Genomic DNA, 16,533 nt, shown 5'->3' on the forward strand with positions numbered 1-16,533 from the left:
CATTATTACTAGCCCATTATGAGGTTAAGCCTATCCCCTCTCCCTTAGTATAGATAATATTGTTTGTTAAAAAAAAAAATTTAACAACTAATTTAATCACATTATTGCTAGCCTATTGTGAGACAATAATTAAAAAAAATAAAAAAAAGCACAAAAAAATTAATTATAAAAAAAATTACTGTTAAAACGATGAAAATGCCCATGTCTTATTTGATGCGTTATTTTAGGATGCCTTTGAGGGCATTTTTGTCCTGAGGGCATTTTTGTCCAAATATTTTGTTGAGGCATGATGACACCAAAATCACTATTAACCTTTCCATTAGCTTTATATATGTCTATGTATATATATATGTATCTGTATAGGTATGTATATGTATATGTATATGAGGGAGATGATGATGATGAACTTGCCGCCCGCCGTATGCGTGGAGCGTGCGAGTGTGAAATTGGTGTGCGACCGCTTAAGTGCTTACCGACCGAGTTTCAAAGTTTTCTCAAAATTGGTGGTCTTATGCATCATCGTTCTGGTTTACTGGGGGTCCAGACTCCATACTTACTTCTCTCCCCCCCCCTCCCCCCCCACCACTCACAACCCCACTTTACCCTCCTCTCATTGATCCCCTGATACCTCCACTTTCTTCTCCAAAGAAACAAATAAAGATTTCAAAGAACATATTCTTTGCTTTTAATTTCAGCCTGCGCCATTCGTTTTTCTAAAGTTCGAGAGAGAACCCAAACCCCCCCTATCCATTTGATTTAAAGCTCCTTCCTTTACAGCCCCTCTTGCTTTTTTTTTTTTTTTTTGTTTTTTTCCCCCATGGAATGAAAGTCTTTGGAGGTCCAGAAGGCCAAAGCAGTGTCCTTTATTCTTATTCTTATGCTTTCCTCTCTGGCTTTAATTTGTTCTTGGTTCTTGAAAGATTGAGTATTTTTTTTTCTGGGTGAATTCAAGAAAAATACTTGGAGATGGAACGTGGGGTTCTTGATAGTTTAATCAATAGGCTTCTTGAAGTGAGAGGCAGACCAGGGAAGCAAGTGCAGCTTCAGGAGAGTGAGATGAGGCAGCTGTGTCTTGTCTCCAAGGATATTTTTCTGAGGCAGCCTAATCTTTTGGAGCTTGATGCTCCTATCAAGATTTGTGGTACTTTTACCTCAACCCCCATACTCTGTTTTATCTTATTTTAGTTTAAAATTTAATATATTAATTATCTTAGTTTACTTGTACTTCGATCAATTTTGAGTTTGGATTTATAGGTCCGCATAAGTTTGATTCGCTTGAACTGGGTTGCGATCAAATATGGAGATGAATAATCTGTGTTTCCATCTTTGAGTGACTGACAAGAAATCAAGAACGGTAAAATATGTCATAAAGTTCAATGGTTAGGAACATCAGTATATATCCTTACTTGGGATATGTCTTATAAGACAGAGTGCTATAAATAAACAAGTGATCAAGTTGGATCCACTGCTTTTGAGAAATTCATTCTTGAATCCATTGTTATGGTTTGATGACGGGCCATTTTAGTTTATGAGTAAAAATTTGTGAGCTGTGATCAGTTACATAGAGTGATGCATAGTCAGGATATGAACCATTATTCCAGCCTGATACGTGTGGCATTTTGGGGTCTCACGCTTCCATTATCACGCAGTTGAGTGTTTTCATTTCTCCTTTGTAACACATGCACAGTAGAGAGAAAATGTTGTGTAGGACAATAGATAATGACAACTTATTTCTTCTGGTGTCAGAAGTAGTTTTTGTTTCATTTACTTTTGTAAAGTTGTTCGTATCTGAAATTCATCTGCTAGAAATACTTCTTGCTGTTCCACTTTGAAAAACCAAGTTTCTGCCTGAGAGATAATGTCAAAATGATTTCTTGTGGGCCAGTTATCCCTATTAACCACAACCCTATAACTTCAGTTCTTTATGTTCTCTAGTTGGAAGTCGAGATATCCTTCTCTCTAAAAGCAGAGCTCTAGGTCGATGTTATATGTATCCGCATTGAAATTTTGACATTCCATGCCTGTATCCACACTGCGGTGTAGTTTTTGAATTCTTCTAGCATAAAATTGTTATATTTCTGAGATGTTGCAAAGACTAAGCATTGAAAGGTATGAATTCTTGATAGTTTCAGCCATAATCTATTCATTTATATGCATGTTTACATTTTTCCCTTAAGAAAAAAGAGAAACGTAATCGGATTTCATATGGGTTTCTTTACATCACACAGGTGATATTCATGGTCAGTATGCAGATCTTCTGAGGCTTTTTGAGTATGGTGGATTACCCTCTCAGTCCAACTATCTGTTCTTGGGGGATTATGTTGATCGCGGGAAGCAAAGCCTAGAAACAATATGCCTTCTCCTTGCATATAAAATTAAGTATCCTGAGAATTTTTTCCTTCTGAGGGGTAACCATGAATGTGCTTCAATAAACCGAATATATGGCTTTTATGATGAGTGTAAACGAAGATTCAATGTCAAACTCTGGAAAGTGTTTACAGATTGTTTCAACTGCCTTCCCGTGGCAGCTCTCATTGATGAAAAAATACTCTGCATGCATGGAGGACTATCTCCCGAGTTAAACAATTTAAATCAGATCAAGACCTTAAAGCGACCTACTGATGTCCCAGATAGTGGTTTGCTATGTGATCTCCTGTGGTCTGATCCTAGTAAAGACATTCGAGGTTGGGGACCAAATGATAGGGGAGTTTCCTTTACCTTCGGTGCTGATAGGGTAACAGAGTTTCTTCAGAAGCTTGATCTAGATTTAATTTGTCGAGCTCACCAGGTCTGAAATTTTTTTAATTTGAGAATTTTCCAATACCATACAACCGAGAGTTCCTTCCACTGATGCCTTGTTTATATTTGCAGGTTGTCGAAGATGGATATGAGTTCTTTGCGAATAGGCAACTTGTGACAATATTTTCAGCACCTAATTACTGTGGTGAGTTTGACAATGCTGGGGCAATGATGAGTGTCGATGAGTCTCTTATGTGCTCTTTCCAGATATTGAAGCCTGATAAGAAGCCAAAGTTTAGCTTTGGGAGTAGAGCTGCACCTAAGCCGGGTACTCCATTGAAAGCCAAGGTATCATCCATCTCACTCTATGAACGAAACTCTTTTTTGTAGTTTATAATCATCGTAACCTTTTACATATTGGTATTTGTTGGAAACAGATGAAAAAGTAGAGAATTATATAGAAAAATTCCAACTATCGTCCATGCTGATGTTAGCCTAGAAAATCACTGCAAATTAATATAATGCATCTAAGTTGGTTAGTTGTGGAGTTTTAATTTCAACAATTTTTGAGTGCTAATGAGAGCTCCAATCAAGTCTCTGTGTGAGTTAAACATTTTTGTTGTCGTATTTTATTGGTAAAAAAATATTCTCTCAAGTATCCGAACTAGGTGTCTGTTAAGAGTTGGTACCTCGGTTTATGCTATTTAATTTTCATTCTTCCTTGTTATGTTGTAGGCTGCATATTTTACTGGATTTTGATATTATATGCGCTTTATTAGCCTTCATCTTATGGATGAAACTTGCCTTCCCTTGTTATGATAAGTATTTTTTTTTTACCTCCAGTCGTTTCTTGGTGCAATGGCGTAAGGTATTGCGATCGGAGATTTCTGAAGAAAGTACCTGCCTTAAGTCGGAAATAGGCAACGTGCCGGTTTAACTGTTTAAGTCCTCTAATTGTTTTCAATACAAAAACTCAAAATCGCAACTTCTTTCAGCTAGAGAGAGTGCAGAAGATCTTCCCAGAAAATGTGCAATGCCCTTGTATGCAGTGGAGACTAGTACTACACAGCCCACTCTATGCAAGAGCAATAGGTAAAAAGTTGGAAAAAGAGTTTTTTTTTTCCTTTTCCTTTTTCTTTTTTCTTTTTTGTGTTTTTTGGGTGGGTTGTTTGAGTCTTGCTTTTCATGTAAAATAAAAAATAGTTGTAAGACTCGGTTGATTATTCTCATATCAGTGTTGAATCTGTGTATTAATTAATCAAGGAACGAAAATAGTAAGTGTCCTTGGAAGGGGAAAAGGATCCTCGCCAGTTTCTTTTTCTGGTGATCCCGGGAATCGTGTAATTATGTATGTTCATCGTACATCGTGCGATCAGTTTTCGTTAGGTACTATTTATATTTAATTTTAAATTTTAAATTTAAAATAATTTATGATTGTACTATGTATGATGAACGAATATGATTACACGATTCCTGGAATCTCCAGGAAAAGGATCCGGCGAGGATCCTTTTCCCTTGGAAGGTCTTTTGACCACTCAATAATAGTAAGTGTAATTAAAAATTTTAATTTTACTATTTATTTGTACCATTTCTTTAATAAAGATGAGACTAACATACTTAGTGGACTCTACTTCTAATATTTATTAAAGAGATGGTGCAAATGATGATACAAATAGATAGTAATTGTAGCATTACTCAAGAGCAATTTAGCCAAATAAAAAAAAAACTAAAACTAAAAGAATGAGGATAAAGCATTGATTATGTATATCTTGTCCACATTTGAAATAATACACTTCCCACCACTAAAAGCAGTGGTGATTTATGCTCTCCTCTTACACCGAAAAAAAAACATAACACTAAATATACATAATCACGAATATACATATACATAAACAAAAATTAGCAAATTAAGCACATGATTACAATGGAGCAAAAAATAATTTCAAAAATTCAAAAGACAACACATGGATTTTTTTCTTCAAAAAAGATGACATTGTCCTCATTAAATAGGCAAGACATAAAAATGTTTCCACGCGCAGTTCAACATCCTGGAGGCTTGAACAGTTGACTATGACTATACCAAGCTCCACTGCTTGTGGCATGAAAATGTTAAAGACATTAAAGATATAATTAATCACCAAATCGTATCTTTAATACATTCCTAATTGAAGATCTAATAGCTATAGTTAACAAGAATGCCAGGTGGCAATTAGTACAAGAGGTAGCTTACAGAGTAAGCTTTGCGATTATTAGTTGTATTACAGAAATCTCTCTCTCTCTCTTTCTTTCTTTTGTACTGCATATTTTCTGAATTGATCTCGATCTTTCTATGAGCTTCTAAGTTGGTTATGATGGTATCTCAAGGGACTTGTGATTCACTGTGGATTGTAGAGTTCTTGATTGACGGGCGCTTAATTTCGCTACGGGTTGTTGGTACGCCCCAATCGGCTCAGAAGCTGATATTGATAGAAATAGAAGAACAATGCAGGAATTTAAAAGGGAGAGAAAGAGAGAAGTCGAAGATAGGGAAGAGAAGGGTTCCTTTTTCATTCATAACCCCTCGGGCTGAGTTTAACATATATATATAACAAGCCAATAAAGGGAAACCCTAGCTACGAGGCTTGGGCTTGAAGCCAAGACAAAGTAAATATTAACGAAAGGCATGAGACTGAAGAAGAGGGGTAAGGCCCAACAGTAAGGTCCTAACAACTCCCCCCTTCTTGAGAATGAACCTGTCCTCAGGTTCGAAAGGCGAGATAGTGGGCGATGATCTCGTCGGCGTCCTCCCATGTGGCATCTTTTGCAGGAAGGCCGGACCACTGTATGAGCCATTTGGTGACTGCAACGTTCTTCTTCTTGAACATCCCTCTGTCCAAAACCTTCTCAGGTTGCCAATGTAAGTGACCTATAGAGTCAATAGGTGGCAGGATTGGAGTAGGAGAAATGGCAGCGCCAATCTTCTTCTTGAGCAGAGAGACATGGAAGACTGGGTGTATTTTGGAGTCAGGAGGCAAATGCAAATGGTAAGCCACTTGACCTATACGAGCTTTCACCTGGAACGGGCCATAAAACTTGGGTGCAAGTTTGTTGAAATGCCAAGTGGCAACAGATTGCTGGCGATATGGTTGGAGCTTGAGATAGACCCAATCACCCACATTGAATTGGCGTTCCGTTCGTCCTTTATCGTAAACTTGTTTCATTCGATTCTGTGCTAGTTGCAAATTAGCACGCAAGAGACGGAGTAGCTTGTCACGGTCCTGCAACGCCACATCAACCGAGTGAACGACCATAGTTCCAGGGATGTAGGAGGTAATGGTTGGGGATGGGAGTCCATATAACGCTTGGAAGGGGGACATTTTTATGGCAGATTGAAAAGTGGTGTTGTACCACCACTCAGCCCATGGAAGAAGAGTAACCCACTTGTGAGGACGATCTGCGGAAAAACACCGGAGGAAATGCTCGAGTGTGCGATTTAGGACTTCTGATTGGCCATCATATTGCGGGTGGTATGCGGAGCTACGACACAGTTTGGTGCCCTGTTTGCTGAAAAACTCTTGCCAAAAGTGACTTAGAAAAGTTGGGTCACGATCCGAGACAATCGATTTTGGCATGCCATGGAGACGAAAGATTTCCTTGATGAATGTGTTAGCAACTGTTGCAGCCGTGTATGGGTGCTTCAGTGGGATGAAATGGCCATATTTGGTGAGGCGGTCTACAACGACCAAAATGACTGTGTAGCCATTGGAAGACGGTAAACCTTCGACGAAGTCAAGAGCGATATCCTACCATATGTCGGTGGGAATAAAGAGCGGTTGCAGGAGACCTGGCGGGTGAATAGTCTCATGATTCTGGCGTTGGCATTCCGAGCATGTGGCTACAAAAGTTTTTACATCCTTACGAATGCCTGGCCAAAGAAAATTACGAGAGACTCGTTTGTAAGTACGGAGAAAGCCGGAGTGGCCACCTTGCAGCGAGGAGTGGAATTCGTCAAGGATCTTTGGCCTCTATTGGGATGTAAGGGGAACAAAAATTCTCTGTTTGTAATGAAGGACACCATTGACAAGTGTGAAGCCCTGCACACTACTGTTTGGTGTTTGGAGTAGTGAAGGCTAAAGTGTTTGAACCTGGGGGTCTGTAGCATATGATTGTTGCAGTTCTGGTATACAATCAAACACTGGAGAGGACAACCCCATAAGAGGCAGTAGCTCATGTTGGCGAGATAGTGCATCTGGAGCTCCGTTTTGGGAACCCGGTCTGTAGTCCACTGTGTAATTATAACCAAGCAGCTTAACAAGCTATTTGTGTTGTTGTGGAGTTGTGATACGTTGCTCAAGGAAGAATTTGATGGGTGTGTGATCAGTGACAATCCGAAATTGTTGACCCAAGAGATAATGGCACCAATGTTGTACAGCAAAGATGATGGCAATCATTTCCTTGTCATACGTAGAGAGATCGAGATTCCGATTGGACAATGCCTTATTAAGGTAAGCTATGGGATGACCTTCTTGGCATAAGACCGCACCTATACCCATACCAGATGCATCGGTTTCCACTGTAAACTGTTTGGTGAAATCGGGGAGAGCAAGCACGGGTGTGGTTACGAGTGCCTGCTTAAGCTTGTTAAATGCAGCAATGGAGTCTGGTGTCCAAGAGAAATTTCCTTGTTTTAACATCTCAGTCAAGGGCTTTGCAATCAAGCCATAATGACGTACGAACTTCCGATAATAACCCGTGAGACCCAAGAATCCACGAAGGCCTTTGAGAGACTGCGGTTGAGACCACTTTGTGATGGTATGAACCTTAGAATTGTCCACGGCTACACCTTGGCTCGAGATAGAGTGACCCAAATAGTCAATCTTAGCTTGCCCGAAGGAACATTTGCTAAGTTTTAACCTCAAGCTGTGAGTAGACAAAACTTGAAAAACATTCTCCAAATGGGAGAGGTGAGTAGCCAATGAGGGACTATAGATAAGGATATCATAAAAAAAAAAACAAGACAAACTTACGTAAGTATGGCCAAAAAATGGAATTCATCAAAGCTTGAAAAGTTGATGGAGCATTGGATAAGCCGAATGGCATCACCAAGAATTCGAAATGGCTGTCGTGTGTTTGAAATGCGGTTTTTGGGATATCCTCAGCACACATTCGGATCTGGTGGTAACCTAACCGAAGGTCAAGCTTAGAAAATATAGCTGCCCCATATAATTCGTCGAGTAACTCATCCACAATTGGTATTGGGAAACGGTCCTTGATGGTTGCTGCATTCAAAGCTCGATAGTCAATACAAAGTCGCCATGAGTCATCCTTCTTTTTGACAAGGAGAACGGGGGAGGAAAAGAGACTATTGCTATTTCGAATTACTCCTGATTGTAGGAGTTCCTGCACTTGTTTTTCAATTTCAGCTTTGTGGGAGTATGGGTACCAATAGGGACGGACCGAAGTAGGTGCAGTGTTGGGGAAGAGTGGAATTTTATGGTCTATGTGGCGTTGGGGTGGGAGGCCCGAAGGTATGGCAAAAAGATGATGGTATTGTGTCAGGAGGGAAAGAATAGCTGAGGGGGTATTGGGTGGAGGAGAGATAGAAGGTGCCGTAGGTGGGGTTGGTTGGGAATTGGGATGGTGGGGTGGGTAAGTGGGTTGCAATGAGTGACAGGTGCGAAAAGGTGGAGTGGCTTTGACTAATCCTTGAAGAGTGTGGGTATGGCCCTGGACATTGAATATCATAGTTTTATGTTTGAAGTGCCACCCTATAAAACCGAGAGACTCCAACACTCAGACCCCAAGATAAGGTCATAGCCAGGTATGTTCAAAAGGAGGAATGAACCACGAAGGGTGTAGCCTTGCATTTTTACAGCCACATCATGAACTCGGGAGGAAGTAGCAACTCGAGTGTGAGAGGCAGTGGTGAAATGGACTGGGGCAATATGTTCAATTGGGAGGCCTAGGTGGTGTGCAATATTTGTATGGAGCAAATTGCAAGCAGCTCCTGAATCGATTAAGACCGTAACCGGAAGGCAGTTGATGGAGCCGTGTAATCGCATTGGTTGACCCATGCTAAGTCCAAGGAGCTGAAAGAGCTCAAGCATGTGGCATGGGGGATCGGGAAGGAGCTCTTCCTCCGATTGGCAGTCATGAAATTCAGGAGATTCATCCTCAGTGGTAGGAGAATCAAGCATCACAATCATAGGAACTTTGCATTTGTGTCCTGGGACATGGGGTTCTGTGCAATGGAAGCATTTGTGTTTGCGGATTTTTTCTTGAACCTCGGCTGGGGTTAATCATTTAAAAGGAGGGGTTTGGGTTTGTGGGGGGTTTTGGGGAGGAGATGGCAGGGATGGAGGTGGGGTTGGATGGTTTGGGAAAGTTATGGGAAAGGTATGGCCGAGAGTAATTTGGGCGAGAAGTTCTTTTGGAGTGATTTTTTGTTTCAAAAATTTTGGCCAATTTTTTAGCTTGGTGTAAGGACTCGGGTTCGAGGGCTAGGACATCATGTTGGATATCCTCTTTCAGTCCCCCCAAGAAAACATGTTTGAGCTGATTTTCTATCCAATCAATCACCCTACAAGAGAGTTTAGTAAACTCTGCTATATAGTCATCCACAGTGCCAATTTGTTATATGTGGGTGAGCTGGGATTCAATATTTGCTCGATCACCCCCACCAAAACGTTGAAGCAACAAGTCAGCAAATAAACCCCAATTATCTCTGCCGTGCCTTTGTTCAAAACCCCTCATCCAAATAGAGGCATCTGCACCAAAATTACAAGCTGCAACAAGGACCCATTATTAAGGGGGGACCTCATAATAGTCGAGATATCGTTCCACCATGGCCAACCACCCGTAAGGGTCTTCCTCAGTGAAACGCGAGAGTTTCATTTTGATGGGTTTGAAGTTGTGGGAAGGGTGTTGGGTGGGTGTGGTGAGTAAAATGAGGGGTGGGGGACGGGGAAATATGGAAGGAGTGAAAAGTATATGGTGTTGGGTGGGTGTGGGTGTAAGGGTGCGGTGAGTAATGAGATGAAGAGGCTGGGTTTGGTTGCGAGTGGGCCGACCTGGGTGTAATAGTAATAGGGGATGGTGTGGGCCGGGTTGAGGGGGTGTAGGTAGGGAGTGGGTTGAGGTTATGTGGATTAGAGAGGCCCAGGCCCATGGGAGAAGAACTCGGTGCGGGAAATAGGGAGCGGAAGAAGGGTTGCAGATTGGAGGTAGAGGCTCTCGGGTTGAGAGTGGGGTTTGGGTGGACGGAGGTTGCGGGGGTAGAAGTGGGTAGGACGGTAGTGGTCGGGGTTAATGGGAGGGCTGATTTGAGGTGGCGCAGCTCCTCTAACAGTACGGTTTGAAAAGATGCGAACTGGGAGGTCATGGTGGTTTGGAAAGCTGTGTTGGAATCACTGAGTAGGTCCAAGGATTTCTGGAATGAAGCTTGCTGATTTTCCAGAATGGCGATTGTGTCACATACATCCTCGACTTGGTTATGGAGGTGCTCGTGACGAACATCCACCGCAGCGACGACAGCGTCGGGGTCAGAGCTAGCGGATTGTGTGTTTTTGCCCATCTGTCGAAGGGCTCTGATACCAATTGGTACACCCCAATCGGCTCAGAAGCTGATATTGATAGAAATAAAAGAACAATACAGGAATTTAAAAGGGAGAGAAAGAGAGAAGTCGAAGATAGGGAAGAGAAGGGTTCTTTTTTCATTCATAACCCCTCGGGCTGAGTTTAACATATATATATAACAAGCCAATAAAGGGAAACCCTAGCTACGGGGCTTGGGCTTGAAGCCAAGACAAAGTAAATATTAACGAAAGGCCTGAGACTGAAGAAGAGGGGTAAGGCCCAACAGTAAGGTCCTAACAGTTGTAAGGTTTCTTGGATCTTGATCTTTGTTCTTGACTGTTAATTTCTTATGAATTTGTTGTTTTCGGGTGGAAATTTGGCATATGTTCTATTTTTGTTGATGTTTGGGTAGTTCTTGCATCTTTTGGAAGAATTTCTTCTTCAAAATTGTTCCATTTCTGTCGATAGTCGATGATTTCAGATCTGCAATTTTCAGGGTTTCTGTGTACTTGTTGTTTAAAAGGCCAATGCCATATAAGTGAAGGTTGATACCATAATTTTGAAGGCCGATGCCAGGATTTGTGTTGAAATTTGTTTAGTGTTCTTCAGATGTTTGTGAACACCAATTGCCAACTATATTGTTTACTTGTTGATTGCTGAAGATCAATGCTTGTTCTTGACAATTTAGTATGACTAATTCTCAAATCAAGATTGAAGGAATTTTGGGGATGTTAACAATTAGGCTAGGAGATAAAAAGTACTCCAAATTGGCATGTCAGTTCAGTACTCGGGGTTATAAGTTGTTTGACCATTTTGATGGAACTTCAGTACTTAGGGTTACAAAAGAAATTACAGTGGCTTTTCAGGAATGGGAACAAATTGATTGGCACTACTTAGTCTTTTGATTGCTACTTTGACAGATGATGCTATTAATCATGTACTTGGTTGTAAAGTTGTTCATGATGCTTGATCAATTCTTGATGATCGATATGCTACTGTGTCCAAATCTAGGATTAATATGTTGAAAATTGAGTTTCAGACTTTACAAAAAGGAACTGATTCTATTGACAAGTTTCTTTCTTGGCTTAAATCTATCAGAGACTAGCTCGTTGCTTCTGGAGAGGCAATATCTGACAATGATTTAATCATTGCAGCCTTAGCTGGTTTACCAAGGGAGTATGCAATAATTAGAACAATTATTCTTGCTAGGGAGACATCTATTTATCTAAAATAATTTCGTGCTCAGCTTCTTAACACCGAAAGGGATTTTGACAACATGGAACACACTTTTTCTCACTATATAGCAACTCTTTACATGCAAGGTTCTTCTTCTACATCTAGAAAGAGTTCAGGTTCTTCATCTCAATCTTATTCTAATGATGGGTTGTCTTCAGCTACTGTTGGCATAGTTTGCCCTGGTTATTTTCATCATAATTCACTCCCTCCTCAGTTTTCATCTCAGCCTCTAGTACCTCCACCAGATCCATCTCAGCAACTCCTTCTTATGGATATGGTTTTGGTTACACTGGTAATGTCTCTTCTACTTATAATTCTGGTACTAGACCTTCCAATTCTCAGAGAAACAACTTTGGAGGACAACAAATAGGTGGTTACAATTATTACAACAAAGGCAGAAATTTGAATTCTAATAATCGATAAGGAGGATGTCAGTCTTAGTCTGGTAGGACAGACACTAGATTCAATATGCAACCTGAATGTCAGTCTTAGCTTGTGAATTCCTATTCTCCTAATGATGTTTGGGTGGTTTACATTAGGGCTTCGCATCACATAACCTCTTATGTTCATAATCTTGCACAAGCTACTCCTTTTGAAGGTTCTAACAGGATTAAAATAGGCAATGGTCAAGGTTTTCCTACAAAGCACATTGGTTCTACTTTACTCATAAGTCCTTCACATACATTGAAATTCACTAATGTTTTACATGTTCCTTAAATTACTGAGGATTTGTTATTTGTCAAACAATTATGTAAGGATAATAAGTGTCGATTTATATGTGATGATGTGTGGTCTTATTTGCATGATAAGGTAACAAAGGAGATCCTTTACAGAGGCAAGAATAAGCCATATAAGTTGTTTCAGATTCTAGTTGCAAGACCTATAAATTCTTCAGTGCAGTTTAGTATAGTTTTAGCATATCTTGGGCAGTATATCAAGTCTTCATTATGGCATCAGAGGTTAAGTCTTGTCTTTTGTTTTGAATAAGTCTCAGATTTCTCATGTAATTGATGATGTACATAAAATGTGTTCTCATTGTATTCAGGGAAAAATCTCTAGGCTTTCATTTCGTACTGAGTCTGTTAGTTGTTTGTTACCTTTTGAGAAAATATATTATGATATACAGGGGCCTTTTCCAATCAAATCCATTGAAGGGTATAAATACTACGTAACCTTTGTGGATGATTGTACCATATTCATCTAGATTTTTCCTCTATGCAATAAATCAGATGTTTTTCAAGTATTTTGTGCAGTTTTATAATTTTTTAATTCTTCAGTTTGGTGTTGTTATTAAGAGTATTCAATCTGATGGAGGTGGTGAATATCTTAGTACACAGTTTAAGAATTTTTTGGTTTCAAAAGGCATGGTACATCAAATTCCTTATACCCCACAACATAATGGGTTTGTCGAAAGAAGGCATAGGCATATTGTGGAAACAACAATCACTTTGCTTACTGCAGTAGGGTTGTCTTAGTCTTTTGGTTTCATGCTTGTGCCTATGCAGTGTATTTGATTAATCGGTTACCTACCAAGTCTTTTACATATGGATTCTCCCTTTTTTATTTTGTTTCATAAGCCAGCTCAGCTACAACACTTAAGAGTTTTTGGGACTGTTATTTTTCCTTATCTCAGACCTTATAACAACAAGCAGCTTCAGCCAAGGTCCAGTTTATGCATTTTTGTTGGCTATTCAGTGGGATATAAGGGTTGTATTTGTTATAATATCCAGACTCACAAATTACTGATTTCTAGACATGTTGTGCATGATGAGACCATTTTTCCAGCTATAATGATGCAATGTACTCCATCTCAGTCATCTTCAGGGGTTTCTCACTCTTTAGTCCCTTCACCTATAGTGGTTAATCTTCCAATTTATGTTCCTCAAGTACACCAGCCAAATACAGTGCTAGTATCACACATGACACAGAAATGCCAAACGGTTCATCACAGTTAGTTTATAATTCTTCAATAACTCATGGCAGTGCTACTCTTCCTTCTCTGGATTAATCCTCTTTGTTACCTGTCCATCATCTTGCACAACCTCAGGTATTACTTCTTATTTCCTCATCACCTATTCTTCCCACCAATGTGTCTTCTGATAACTCTATGATTCAGACAAGATTGAAAACTGGTGCAATATCTAGGTAGGATTATTCTGCATATTTGGCTTCTTTTCTAGAATTAAAGTCATTACAGTTAGACTCAGAATCTTGTTCTTTTGCTGGTTATTCATTTCTAGCTCAAGTCACTGATATTGATGAACCTAAGAACTTCAAGATTGCCTCCACTGATAGTTATTAGCAGCAGGCCATGCAGGAAGAATATGATGCTTTACAATCTCAAGGGACTTGGATTTTGGTTCCATCTCCAGCCAATCGATTTGTTGTCGGATGTAAATGGGTTTACAAACTCAAGAAGAATCCTGATGGTAGTATTGCTCGTTATAAAGCAAGATTGGTGGCTCAAGGTTTTACACAAGAACATGGCATTGACTATTCTGGGATGTTTAGTCCAGTTGTACCACATTCCACAGTGACGCTTATTCTAGCCTTACACATAAATGGACACTTAGACAACTAGGCATTAAAAAATCCTTTCTTCATGGAGATTTACAAGATGAGGTCTATATGCAGCAGCCTAAGGGATTTGTTAGTTATGAGAATCCCTTTTATGTTTGCAGACTTGTCAAGTCTTTGTATGGGCTCAAGCAAGCTTTTCGAGCTTGGATTCAAAATTCACAAGGGTTCGACCAGCTTCGAGGGTTTGTTTCTTCACAATCTGATACTAGCTTGTTTGTCAAGCATGATGGTACACATGTGGTCATTCTACTGTTATATGTAGATGACATTATATTGACAGGTTCTAATGATACCCAAGTCCAACAAGTTATTGACAGTCTTGCAAAGATTTTTGAACTGAAAGATATGGGTCTTTTGACCTATTTCTTAGGGCTGCAAATTCAATACAAACAAAATGGTGATATATTATGGATCGAATTTGGTTAAGAAACGATGAAGGTACGAAGCTCTGAAATTTGCCCAAACTTTCGGCCAAAAATTCTAGTCTCCGGTAAGCTCTGGCGGCTTGACTTAGCTTCGCTTGGCTCGGCTAGGCTTGGCTGAGTCAGTCATTGACTTCTTGTCAGTGTTGACCGTTGACTCGTCAACGTTGACTTTTGGTTGACTTTTTTCGGGTTTCGGCCGGGACCCTTCCTAGACTAATTTCAGCAACTTGATTCCAAATCTGCCATCCATTTTCCCAAATTCAATCATTTTAGTAGAGTTTTATTAATTAGTCCCTGTATGTGCTTAGGTGCGTTTGTTAGTGGCAACTTCGTCTTCTCTAGTTCGAACGGCTCTTCGACAACATAGTATTTGTGAGTGGACCCCTTTCAATATGCATGATTTTATTACTAGAAATGCATAAATGGAAAACATGATTTTATGACTACGTTTTATGAAACATTTATTGAGTTATCAGATTTACGCCTTATGAAATATCATGCTTTATTGAATTTACTTTCTTTGAAATATTTATGAATATATATACTTATGAACATGGTTTATGATGATGTTTTGAGCTAGAACACTCCTATGGATTTATGATATGATGTTTTGAGCTATTGAGCTCCAATAGTATATATTTTGGAAAGATTATGTTCGTGATTTTTTGTGCTTACTTAGTGGATATTCATACAATGTGCCTTCGGGCAGGCAATGTAGTGCCTTCGGGTGGAAGATATATGTGCCTTCAGGTGGGCGATGTAGTGCCTTCGGGTGATTATGATATCACTACTAAGCACACTATATATGATATGTTTTACGAAGATTTTATGGCATTCTAGGGTTTTCGGAAAACCTACTACGTATTATGTTATATGAGTTTTCTAAAAATTGGGGGTTAGTACGTTTGAAGAGTAGTTGACTTTAGTATTATTTATGAGGCGTGCAATCGATCCAGCGTTGAGGCATTCCCGTATCAGTATCTTCAAGTCATCTCGGTGTAGGACCCCTTTCTTTGTAATCTTAACTAGTAGTATGCTCTGAACATGTCATGCATTATCACTTTTAAATTGTTGGTTGTTGAATATTCTCCTTTAGTCCGGTGACCCATACCTTATTACTATTATTTTGTTACGGTTTGTATTTGGATAATATATTGCGTGGTTACGCGCGAAAATTGTATGTGTGTTTCACATGATCTTGGCATATGCATTCATTAAATGGCTTGCATCACCCTCGGGTGTTCACCAACATGTGGCCATCCCGTTGGCCTTCGGACACAGGGATTGGGGCGTCTTAGATTGGTATCAAAGCTTAGTTAATTCAGAGCATACTCAGGATCTTCTTTTAATGTAGTAGTGTGTCAGTCTTGATATCATTTGGATGTCACGACTTCCATATTTGGTGCCTTTCGGCGCAGTTGTGCAAACCTTATTTTGTTTGAATTGTCACATCTTATTTGAAGTACAAAAATTCATGTTGGGATTATGCCTCATCGGTGACGAAATGGAATGATAAACAACTTTCAACAACGAACCGATACTTTAGGACATGCGTTCCCTAGGAATGACAGGCATAGTCGGATTTACATTGAAGTGGCATGAAATAAAAAAATCTCAATAAGAGGAAGTCTGGTTAAGACCAATTGAAGACCTGAAATGAGGATGATACTCTACAACTTGCGTTCCCTAGGAATGACGGGCAAAGTCATATCTATATGGAGATCGCTCAAAACATCTGAAGTTCGTGTGGAGAAAGTAAGTAAGCACCAGTTGTATGAAAAGTTTAGCAAGTGTTAGTTTGGTTGGATCGAATTAATCTCCTCAAGCTTGTTGTTTTCGGTGAGGGAATTAGTGTGGACCCTTAGAAGATTTCTCGGTGATTGCATTTCCTAACAAGAGGATGAATGCTTCAGCGACCTTCATGAACCTAATCAACCGGTTATTCCACCCATATTCCGACGGATTCGTGATTTTCTTATTGACAACCTTCTTGTCTACT

At 39.8% G+C, this 16,533-nt stretch overlaps 1 protein-coding gene across 1 annotated transcript; it reads left to right on the forward strand.

Moving 5' to 3' along the window:
* The first annotated feature begins 340 nt into the window (after positions 1-340).
* LOC103404045 (serine/threonine-protein phosphatase PP1 isozyme 2-like) lies at positions 341-3,997 on the forward strand. The gene is made up of 4 exons (XM_008342900.4): positions 341-1,141; positions 2,229-2,788; positions 2,872-3,087; positions 3,583-3,997. Exons 1-4 carry the CDS (start codon positions 967-969, stop codon positions 3,604-3,606), a joined length of 975 nt encoding a protein of 324 aa, XP_008341122.1. The 5' UTR covers positions 341-966; the 3' UTR covers positions 3,607-3,997.
* The last annotated feature ends 12,536 nt before the right edge of the window (positions 3,998-16,533 follow it).

The sequence above is a fragment of the Malus domestica genome, chromosome 16, assembly GCF_042453785.1.
Source record: "Malus domestica chromosome 16, GDT2T_hap1".
Classification (NCBI taxonomy): Eukaryota; Viridiplantae; Streptophyta; class Magnoliopsida; order Rosales; family Rosaceae; genus Malus; species Malus domestica.